Genomic DNA, 12,108 nt, shown 5'->3' on the forward strand with positions numbered 1-12,108 from the left:
ATGATGGCTTTATAATATAGTTTGAGATCTGGGAGTGTGATGCCTCCATTTATGTTTCTTTTCCTCAAGATAGCTTTGGCAATTCTAGGAGTTTTCAGGTTCCAGATAAATGATTGTAGTGTTTGTTCTATTCTCTTAAAGAAGCTTGGTGGAACTTTGATGGGTATCACATTAAATTTGTATATGGCTCTGGGGAATATATCCATTTTGATGATATTTATTCTTCTGATCCATGAGCATGGAATGTCTTTCCATTTCTTGGTATCAGTTTCTATTTCCTTGAATAGCAACTCATAGTTTTCAGTATACAAGTCTTTCACTTCTTTGTTCAGCTTTACTCCTAGGTATTTTATTGATTTTGCTGCAACAGTGAATGGGAGTGATTTCTGGAGGTCTTCTTCTTCAGTTTTAGTGTTTGCATAGAGAAATGCCACTGATTTTTGTACATTGATTTTGTAGCCTGACACCTTGCTATATTGCCTACTATCTTCCAGTAGTTTTCTGCTGGATTCTTTAGGTTTTTCTACGTATACTATCATATCATCTGCAAAGAGTGAGAGTTTGACATCTTCCCTTCCAATCTGTATTCCTTTGACTTCTTTTTTTTTACCTTATTGCTATGGCAAGAACTTCCAATACTATGTTGAAGAGTAATGGTGACATTGGGCAGCCCTGTCTAGTCCCCGATCTGAGGGGGTATGCTTTCAGCTTCTGTCCATCGAGTATGATGTTGGCTGTAGGTTTGCTATATATGGATTCCACTATCTTGAGGAATTTCCCATCTATTCCCATTTTTTGTAGAGTTTTGAGCATGAATGGTTGTTGAATTTTGTCAAAGGCTTTCTCTGCATCTACTGTGATAATCATGTAGTTTTTAGCTTTGCTTTTATTGATGTGGTGAATGACATTGATTTTCTTGTGGATGTTGATCCAGGCTTGCATTCCTGGGATAAATCCTACTTGGTTGTGATGAATAATTTTTTTGATGTGCTGTTGTATCTGGTTGGCCAAGATTTTGTTTAATATTTTGGCATCTATGTTCATCAGAGATATTGGTCTGTAGTTTTCCTTTTTTGTTCTGTCCCTATCAGCTTTTGGTATCAGGATGATGTTGGCTTCATAGAAGGTGGAAGGGAGTATTCCTGTTTCTTCAATCTTATGGAAAAGCTTAAGAAGTATGGGTATTAACTGTTTCCAGAAAGTGTTGTAGAATTCATTTGTGAAGCCATCTGGTCCAGGACTTTTGTTGTTGGGGAGATTCTTAATAACGGTTTCAATTTCTTTGTCTGTGATTGGTGCATTTAGATTTTGTAGTTCATCTTGGTTCAGTTTTGGAAGGGCATATGTTTCTAGGGATTCTTCCATTCCTTCCAAATTCTCTAGCTTGGTGGCGTATAGTTCTTCATAGAAGTTTCTCATGATTTTCTGTATTTCTGTGGTGTCAGTTTTGATATCTCCTCCATCGTTTACAATTCTATCAATTTGAGTCTGCTCTCTTTTTTGTTTGGTGAGTCTGGCTAGGGGTTTGTCAATTTTGTTTAATCTTTCAAAGAACCAATATTTTGCTTCATTGATCTTCTCTATGGTTCTCTTATTTTCGATGTTGTTTATTTCTGCACTAATTTTAGTGATTTCTGTCCTTCTGGTTGCTTTAGGGTTCCTTTGTTCCTCTTCCTCAAAGTCCTTGAGGTGTGCAATAAGGTCTTTCATTTTAGCTTTTTCTTGTATTTAATATGTGTTTATGTGGCTATATGTTTCCCTCTCAATACTGCTTTAGCTGTGCCCCAAATATTTTGATAGCTTGTGTCTTCATTTTCATTTGTTTCCAGGAACATTTGAATTTCCTGCTTGAGTGAATCTCTGACCCAGTGGTTCTTAAGGAGTATGTTGTTTGGTTTCCAAATTCTGTGACTTTTAATAATTTTCTGTTTGTTGTTGAACGTTAGTTTTACTCCACTGTGGTCTGAGAAGATACTTGGGATTATTTCAATGTTCTTGAATTTATTGATGCTGTCTTTGTGGCCTAACATGTGGTCTACCGTTGAGTATGTGTTATGTGTATTTGAAAAGAATGTGTATTCCAGTTGTTTGTGGTGAAGGACTCTGAAAATGTCAAAGAAATGTAATCTATCAATCTCTTCATTTAATTCTCTTGTTTCTTTGTTGAGTCTCTGCTTTGTTGATCTGTCTAAGTGTGAGAGTGGGGTGTTAAAGTCTCCCACTATTATTGTATTACTATTGATGTATTTTTGAAGTTCTTTCAGTACATGCTTGATGTATTTAGATGGTCCCTCATTGGGTGCAAAGATGTTAATAATTGTTAAGTCTTCTTGGCTGTTGATCCTCTAATCATTATGTAATTTCATTGCCTATCTTTTATTTCTTTATCTAATTTAAAATCTATTGTGTCTGAGATGAGAAAAGCTGTTACTGCCTTTTTTTGTGGTCCATTAGCCTGTATGATAGTTTTCCATCTTTTCACTTTAAGTCTGTGTTTATCTTTTTGTGTCAGATAGGATTCTTGCAAGCAGCATATGGTTGGGCTATGTTTTCTGCTCCAACCCCCCACTCTGTGCCTTTTGATCCGTGAGTTTAAGCCATTGATATTTATTGATATTATGGATTTAATGTATTTTAGTGCCATTGTTCAACAAATTTTTATTTGCTCTGATATATTGCAAGTGTTATAGTGATGTTCTTGTTTATAAGAGGCCTTTTTAGAACCTCTTTCAGGGCCAGTTAGGTGATGGTTGCCTCCTTTAAGTGTTGTTTGTCTAAGAAGGTTTTGATCCCTCCATCTGGTTTGAATGAAAGTCTAGCAGGATATATTATATTTGGTTGAAACCCTTTTTCATTCAGAGTTCGATAGATATCTTGCCATTCTCTTCTGGCTTTTACAGTTTGATGGGAGAATTCTGCAGATAATCTTATGGGTTTTCCCCTGTATGTGAATTTTTGTTTTTTTCCTGCAGCCTTTAGGATCCTTTCTTTATCCTTACTTCTTCTCATTGTGACTATGATGTTTCTTGGTGTCTTCAGATCTGGGTTGATCTGTTTGGAACTCTCTGGGCCTCTTGAATCTTAATGTCCTTTCTGTTGTTCAGGTCTTGGAAGTTTTCTTCTATAATTTCCTCTAGAATGTTTCTTTCCCCTTCTTCTGTTTCTTCCTCTGGCAGGCCTATTATATGAATGTTACTTCTTTTGAGATCATCCCATATGTCTCTGTTGTTGTTTTCAGTGTCTCTCAAACTCTTTTTGAGCTCTTTCATCTCTTAGTTTTCTCTAACTCATCCTCTGTCTGAGTAATTCTGTTTTCTGCTTCTGTTAGTCTGCTTTCCATACCCTCAACTTCTTTCCTCAGTTCAGCTATTGCAGCTTTCAGTTCTCTAATAGCCTCAAGATAATCAATATTTTCCTTGGGCATCTCAACTGTTATTTCCCTAATACTGCTATTCCTTTCCTCCAATGTTATTTTCATTTCTGTGTTTAATAACTTTATTATTTCTTGCATACTTTTCTTATCTATGGTTACTTCTGGTTGATTTATAGTTTCTTCTTGGCTCTTGTCTTCATTCATTGTAGTAGCAGTTTTATTTGAACATGGGCGTTGACTGGTCGGTCCATACTCCCAGTCTACCTCTCTCTTTCCCTAGTAGGGTGTGTCTCTCCAGGACACACTGGTGGGGTCTTCAATCCAGGGAAGCCTGGCCAACATCCTGGTGGCATCTGGAACCTGGTGATTGAAAAGAGAGTTAACATATGAAGCCAAACAAATTATTGAGCAATCATGGACCCAAATCTTGGAATAGTGGAGAGGAAGTGTTAGAGGGGTACTCACTGCAAACTCTAGTGTACTTCTGCTTTCAGGTATATATTTTGCAGTAGTTTATGGATACGTGTGAACATAAGCTCTCTCTCACAGAAACTGGTGTATATCTAGGTTTTGGGACTTTGTTAGAAAGTGAACTACCTGAGATGAAATTAGAGTGTACTATAAAAGGAAAGGTCTCACCCGAGTAATGAAGCTGAAGGGTTGTCATTCCACATGTGAAGTCTCTGAACACAGTCTGAGGTGAAGCATGTTGAGGTGGCAATCATTGCATTGGTTAGGTTGTGATCGGCGGATGCAATATTATTTGGTTTGGATTGGGAGATGCATACGGGAAAGTGGGCCCTATCCAAGGGTTCCAGGACTGGGGAAAGTAGGGGCTCTATAGTGGAGATGTGAGGTTCCTGTTGTCTTAGGGTTCAAAAAGACAATCGATAGCTAGTGTTATCATCACATTATTTGGTAATTGGGTTAACTTTGAATGGTCCTTTTGTTATGGTTTGCTGTACAGTATCCAGTATCTTGTATATAGCTGTGCTATTGGATGCTTCTAATCTACTTGGTCTAGGCTTGTGAGAGAGCCGGCATATCAAATACAAAGCCTATATATTAAAAAGATTCAGTTTGTGTTTTGAAAAACTTTGAGACATACAATTGATTTTCCCCCTCTCATATTAATCAACTACTGATTTATATGTCTACATTTTGCTAGGAGTGTACATAAACATCATTCCCACCACCAAAAGACTGTGACCCATCCCTCCCACACACTCCCACCCCACACTGGCCCAGGAAGCTGCATGTCTACCCCTCACCACAGGGTTTTTACTTTGGTGCCCTACTTACAATTTGATCAGGTCCTGCTTTTAGTTTCCCTTTCAGATATTCTTAGTTAACTTCTGTTGATGAGTGGGATCATCCCATACTCATCTTTATCTTTCTGACTTAGTTCACTTAACATAATTCCTTCTAGCTCTGTCCAAGATGGGTCAGAGAAGGTGGGTTCATTGTTTTTGATAGCTGCATAGTATTCCATTGTGTATATATACCACAGCTTTCTCAGCCACTCATCTGTTGTTGGGCACCTGGGTTGCTTCCAGGTTTTAGCTATTATGAATTGTGCTGCTATGAACATAGGAGTACACACCTCTTTTTGGTTGGGTGTTATGGAGTCCTTGGGGTATAACCCCAGGAGAGGAATTACTGGATCATATGGAAGGTCCATGTCTAGCCTTCTGAGAGTTTTCCAGACTGCTCTCCACAGAGGCTGGACCAATTTACATTCCCACCAGCAATGTAAAAGGGTTCCTCTGTCCCCACAACCTCTCCAGCATTTGTTGCTGCTGTCCTTTTTGATGTATGCCATTCTTACAGGAGTGAGGTGGTATCTTAGTGTTGTCTTAATTTGCATTTCTCTGACAATCAGTGACCTAGAGCAGTTTTTCATATGTTTGATAGCCTTTTGGATCTCCTCTGTAGTGAATGTTTTGTTCATTTCCTCTGCCCATTTTTGGATGGGGTCATTTGCTTTTTTGCGGCTAAGTTTGCTGAGCTCTTTGTATATTTTGTTGATTAGTTTCTTGTATGATGTATGGCATGTGAAGATCTTCTCCCATTCTGTGAGGGGTCTTTTTGTTTGTTTAATAGTTTCTTTGGATGTGCAGAAGCTTTTCAATTTGATGTAGTCCCATTGGTTTGTTTCTGCTTTAGTCTTCCTTGCAATTGGGTTTGATTCATCAAAGATGTCCTTGAGGTGTAGGTGTGAAAGTGTTTTACCAATGTTTTTCTCTAAGTATTTGATTGTTTCTGGTCTGACATCTAGGTCTTTGATCCATTTGGAGTTGATTTTTGTCTCTGGTCAGATAAAGTGGTTCAATTTCATTCTTCTGCATGTTACAACTCAGTTTTCCCAGCACCATTTATTGAAGAGAGCCTCCTTTTTCCATTTAATCCTTTTGGCCCCCTTATCAAAGATTAGATGCCCATAGGTGTTGGGATTACAATAGCTTTCTATCTTTTTTTCTTAATGTGTGAAGCTAGTGGTTTACCTATTTTATGTATCTGTTCAAAGAAACAACACTTAGTTTTGTTAATCTATTTTATTATTTTCTTTGTTGATTTCTGCTCTGACTTTAACTATTTCCTGCTTCTTGCTGACCTTTGTATCTTTGTTGCTCTGTTTCTTTTATTTATCTCTCTGTCTCTGTCTCTCTCTGTCTCTGTCTCTCTCTCTCTCTGTGTAATTTAATAATGATTGACACGATTGTGGGATAAAAGGGGTACAATTTCATATAATTCCCACCACCAGAGTTCTGTATCTCATCCATTCAATTGGAAGTTTCCCTATTCTTTATCCATCTGGAAGCATGAACCAAAGATCTCTATGGAGTGCAGAGGGTGGAAGGTCTGGTTTTTGTAATTGCTTCTCAGCTAGACATGGGTATTGACAGGTCAATCCATACCCCCAGCCTGTTTCTATCTTTCCCAGTGTGGTAGGATTCTGGGGAAGTAGGGTTCCAGCCACATATTCGTGAGATCATCTGCCCAGGGAAGTCAGGTTGGCAGCATGGTAGCATCTGAAATCCGGTGGCTGAAAAGCAGTAAAATATAAAACAGAAAAGCTTTTTAAGAACCTAAATGTAAGGGTATAGCAGTTGGAACTAAGTGTCTCCATGTGCAAAGAAGCTAAGAAGTGTATTTTAGGCATATTTCAAGGGGCCTGTGACTTTACTAATTTCTGCCTGAACCCCACAGCTAACAAGCAGGTGGACTAAAAGTATTGTCTGAGAAGATGGTGTCAGAGTTGGGAATAGGACTAGAATCTGAATCAGGCGCTCTGTTTCTAATTGGTTCAGCTGGGTTGTTAGACGGTTTGGTTTATAGATGATTTCTCCTCTTCAGTAATGTGGGTTTGTATTGCTATAAACCTCCCTCTCAATACTTCTTTTTCTGTGTCCTATTGGTGCTGATAACTACTTTCTTTAATTTTGTTGATATCAAGGAAATTCTTAATTTCTTTTCTGATTTCTTCAAGGACCCATATGTTGTTCAGAACTATGTGTTTAGTCTTTAGACTCTGGGGGAATTTCATTGCTTTTGGTGGTTGATTTTTAACATCATACCATCATGATTTGGGAAGATGCATTTTGTGATTTTAATATTCATATTTTAATTTTAATTAATGATTTAATATTGATTTATAAAATTACAAGATAATAGGACTACATCCTCCATGTTCTTATCACTAGAGTTTTAGATCCCTAATCACTACATTGTAAGCTATAGCATTTCTCCCAGGGCTGCAGATATGGGTTAACTAATAATTCTACAATTACCTGTCTATATTTGTATATATTTGCTAATTTTTAAAGATCCCATTTTCTCTTTTTTTTTTTTTTCCCAAGTCACATATACACCTATTACTACATCCAAGTGCCCCTCTCTTTTTTCTCCTCTCTGGTTCATGATGGAGTTGGAGTTCAGAGTATTCTGGGCATCTTTCGTCTATCATTTCAACCCACCGGGAGTATGGATCAATGTTCTTTATTGGGTTTCAGAATGTGGAGGTTCTGGCTATTGGAACTTCTGCTCCACTGGACATGGACATTGATAGGTTGATGCATACTCCCAGCCTGTTTTTATCATTCCTTAGTGGAATAGAGCTCTGGAGTGGTAAGGTTTCAAGACACATTAGTAAGGTCATCTGCCCAGGGAAGTCTTGGTGGCTGAAAGACAACAAGATATAAAGTAGGACAAAATGATTAATGAACAGGAAACAAAAATTATGAACAGAGCAGATGAGAACAAGGATCTTAGTGTGAAAAGAAGCTAGGCTACACATTTCTTGCAAATTCTGAAACAGAACTGGCAAGTTTAAAACTAGCCTGAGAGTACATCACTGCTGGGGGGAAGTAAGCTCAGCATTGATTCAGCATCAGTAGTAGGATGTCAAGTGCTAGCAATCACTTAAAAAAAAAAAAAGAAAAAAATCTGACTTGTTCCTCATTCTTTTTTTTTCTTTTATTAGTTTTTATTTGTAAAATGGAAATATTGACAAGACTATAGGATAAGAGGGGTGCAATTCTACATAATGCCCACCCCCCAGAGCTCTATATCCAATCCTCTCTCTTGATAGATTCACTGTTCTTTATTGCTCTGGGAGTATGGACCTTATTCATAAAGGATAAGAAACCTCTACCTTTCCCAACCTATAGTTTCTGCTGTGTCACTCACTGCATAGTTGGCTCTGTCTTCTCAGTAGAGGGAGTTTAAGAAAAATCAAATTAATGCCAGGATGTGATGCAGTGGACAAGGTGTTGGACTCTCAAGTATGAAAACAAAAATGACCTGAGCTTTTGCTGGCCACTCCTGATTTTACAGTGCAGAAAATTCAAGGTAGGTGAACTGTTTAAAGAACAGTTATCAGTTGCTTGAGTTTGATAGCTAACATACAGTTGGATAAAAAATATTGTCTGAGAAGATGGTGTGAGAGTAGAGTAAAAATCTAGAAAGCTGGATTAGGACAGATAATATCTCCCACTTTTGAAAAAGAATCTATGAATAAAATTAACTGTTTACCCCATCCACCTGACCCAGGGCCTATACATATTTACACTTAGCACAAGAGACTGTGTAACCTCTGAGTCCCTATTGGTCTGAGCTCACAGTTCATGGTCATGGTTGGGACCATTGCAGGCTGTATTTATTTCAAGAAGTCTTTCTTGAGTGGCAGGTCAGCATGACCCAGCCTCCCTTTGGAGACTGAGGCGGTTCCTACCATTGCTTCTTTATGGTGAGGGGAAGGCCCTAGGTAGACCCACAAGAGAACTTACGATGACGGTCTTGATGGGAGACACCATTGATTGTGGAAAGAAGGATTCATGAGAGGTCTAGGCCCATTATAGTTGATATTCATTTATTTGCTTAGGCCGTCTTTGTGACCCAGCATATGGTCAATCCCTATGAATCAAGTGTGTACTTGAGAAAAATGTGTATAAATTTCTTTTAGTATGAAAATTTCTCTCTCTGTGTGTGTGTGTGTGTGTGTGTGTGTGTGTGTGTGTGTGTGTGGTCTCTTTTGTCTATGATTTCACTTAAAATTACTATTTCCCTTTTGAATTTTTCTCTGGGTAGTCTGACTCTTGCTGTGAGCGGTATGTTCAAAACCCCTACTATTATTATGTTTCTTTCAGTTTTTCCCTTAACTTCAGTGAGAACTTGTTTTATATATTTGGGTGGCTTAAATTGGAGTATATATATTTACAGTGGTTATGGCTTCTTATTGGATTGATCCTTTGACCATTATGCAATGTCCCTATATCTATTTATTTTATTTGCCTGAAAGTCTATTTTATCAGAAAGTAGACTTGACCTTTTTTTTTTCCTACATTATTGGTTTGGAACATTTTTCTAACACATTGTATCTTTTTTAAGTTTTATAATAACTATGATTTGCTAGTACTGTTCTTTCCATTAATTCCCTCCCCTTTTCTAGTTTTCTTATTTCTGTTGTGTTTTTTAGCAATATTCTGTTACTGTCCACCTCACTTAAAATGTGTTATCCTTTGTTTCTTCCTTTCATGCAGGGACTCCTTTCTGCAATTACTGAAAGATGGGTTTAATGGTGGCAAATTTCTTTAACTTTTGGAAATTTGAAAAGACCTCTATTGCTCCTTCATATTTTAAGGACAACTTTGCAGGGTAGAGAATATGTGGCTGGCAGTTTTTATCTTTTAATATTTTAAATATGTCATTCTGTTCTCTCCTTGCCTCTAGAGTTTGTGAAAAGAAATTTGATGAGAGTTTGATAACTTTGCATTTTATGTCACTTCTTTCCTTTCCTCCAACAGCCTGCAAAATTCTTTCCTTGTCCTTGACTTTTGATAGTTTCACTATTACCCATTTGTATTAGTCATTTGGTATCTAGGTATCTGGGTGCATGTTCTGCTTCCAGGTAGTTTATATTCTGAAGATTGCCTATGTACAGAAAATTCTCAGCTATAATTTCTTTGAATATAGCCTCTGTTCCCTTCACTTTGTCCTCTTCTTCAGAAATTCCCTCTATCTCTTACATTAAATCTTTTTTTATGGAGCCTGCTATTTCAAGCCTCAGGGGTTTGTTACTAGGTGTCAATTGTGTTTAAAAAAATTAAGGCTCAGTTTACTTATTGGCTATCAGCTGTTGGCAAACATTAGAAGAAGAAGAAAGCTGTTACAAATTACCTTCTGAATGTCTGCCTTAGGTTGGGGTGGCAAATCAAACAAGTCTGGCAAATCCTCTGCTACTGTGGTGTGATCCCACAACCAGTTCAGCAGAGTCTCACTCTGAGATGGGACAAAGCTCAGAGGTTACTCCCTCTTATAGTCAGCATCCTGTGCAGCCTTGACTGCTATTGCTCAGAGACAAAATTTTGCTATTTTTTGCTCAAGCTCCTGCTTCCACATGCTTGGCTTCAATCCTGTGCCCTCTCTTACCCTGTCCACACACACCAGCACCCACTTGAGGCCTTCCTGTCTGCAGATGTCCCAACTACAATTTAGTGAGGTTTGTGGATTTGATAGTTGTCGATATGTGTTGTTTTGCTGAGCGTCTTTGCTGTTTGTCCATAGCCATGCCTCTCAAATTACAATTTAAAAGGATACAAAATTAATGGGAAAGGATATGGCTATGCTAGTAAAAAAGAGTGAAAATGTAATGTAAAACTATTAGATGATTTATTTCATATGTAGAAGTATAAGTGACTAGTGTCAATGAACTTGAAAGAAAAAAAAGAAACAGTCACCAAGCTGACATACTTGTAAGAACTTTGGTGATTACCATGAAGCAGGGGCATAGGAATTTGGTAGAGAATGCAATGAAATTATATCCAGAAGTCCTATAATTTTGTAAGACACTGTGAAATCACTAGCAATAAAAATTTAATTTAGAAAACAAAAATTGAAATATTTTTGTTTGAAGAACAACAAAGTACAAAACTTATAGGGATATAAAAGTCTTTGTATATTGGTGTTTAAAATATTGTTTTTTTATTACAAATAGTAATTTCTTACAAAGTGTGTCAGTTTAGAGACTTTTTTTTTCAAGTTCACTGATATTACTCACACTCCCACATATGAAATAAATCATCTGACAGTTTTCTATTAACATTTTTACTCATTTCACTTAGTGTAGCTATATCCTGCTCCACTAATATATAGTTTATTGCCATCAGTGTTATTTCTGAGACTTGACCCCTACACAGCAAATTTATCACTATTGGTGGGCATATCTCTCTCTCTCTCTCTCTCTATCTCTCTATCTCTCTCTCACACAAGAACACTGCTCTGCTTTGGTTTATGGTGATGAGGGGGTTGTACCTGGGACTTTGAAGCCTTAGGCATGAGAGCCTCTATGCCTAACAGCTGTGCTATCTCCCTGGCCTTCCTTTTTTTTTTTTTCTTTTTGATAGAGACAGAGAACTTAAGAGGGGAGGGATAGATATATGATAGATAGATATATATATAGATAGATTATAGGTAAAGATAGGTAGATAGATAGATAGATAGATAATAAATAGGCAGATAGATACATAGATATATAGACAGGCAGATAGGTAGGTAGATAGATTATAGGTAGATGATAGACAGCAGACAGACAGATAGATGATGGATGGATGGATAGATAGATAGATAGATAGATAGATAGATAGATAGATAGATAAGAAATGAGAGATATATAGATAGACCTGCAGCACTGCTACATCACTCATGCAGTTAGGTGGAGACTAGGAGTTTGCACCTCAGACTTTGCATATGGTAATTTGTGTTCTCTGCCAGGCACCACTGCCAAACCTCAAGCATTTTTGTTTGTTTGTTTGTTTGTATTTTGAAAAGTAGGTAAAGAGAGAAATATTTGCTCTATTCTAGGAAAATTAAGATTGTGTAGCCTATACCCTCTGAAATTTCCTCAGTTGATCTTCTCTGTAAAATTAGCCTGAGCTATAGCTTATGTCTCATGCCTACTAACATTTTCCTGAAAGGATCATTTAGACTTGTAGAATAAGCAACCATAATTTTTTACACGAATCATGGTTGAACTGTTTCTCTGAGATTCTGTATAATTTACAAATGCTTTTCTCCATTGTTTCTATACTTCTTGTCACAATTTCAGTGTCACTGAGTGTCAGGAATAATCTTTGTCCATTTCCACTAGTCATCAAGAGCCCTTCCACTCTGAATCTCTGGCTACAATGGAGCTACAACCGGTGTATAGCAATGGTAAGAGCACAGAGAGTAGGAGT

At 37.4% G+C, this 12,108-nt stretch overlaps 1 protein-coding gene across 4 annotated transcripts in view; it reads left to right on the forward strand.

Moving 5' to 3' along the window:
* The window catches only part of LOC103127293 (Fc receptor-like protein 3), a 68,607-nt gene that overhangs the window by 52,778 nt on the left and 3,721 nt on the right, over window positions 1-12,108 (forward strand). For 2 of the 4 annotated variants that reach the window (XM_060201431.1, XM_060201433.1), the window contains exon 10: window positions 12,021-12,085. The exons of the other annotated variants lie outside the window; for them this stretch is intronic. In XM_060201431.1, coding sequence (XP_060057414.1) covers window positions 12,021-12,085 — 65 coding nt within the window. The remainder of the gene's footprint in view (window positions 1-12,020; window positions 12,086-12,108) is intronic. 4 annotated transcript variants of the gene reach the window in all.

Source organism: Erinaceus europaeus, chromosome 11, assembly GCF_950295315.1.
Source record: "Erinaceus europaeus chromosome 11, mEriEur2.1, whole genome shotgun sequence".
Classification (NCBI taxonomy): Eukaryota; Metazoa; Chordata; class Mammalia; order Eulipotyphla; family Erinaceidae; genus Erinaceus; species Erinaceus europaeus.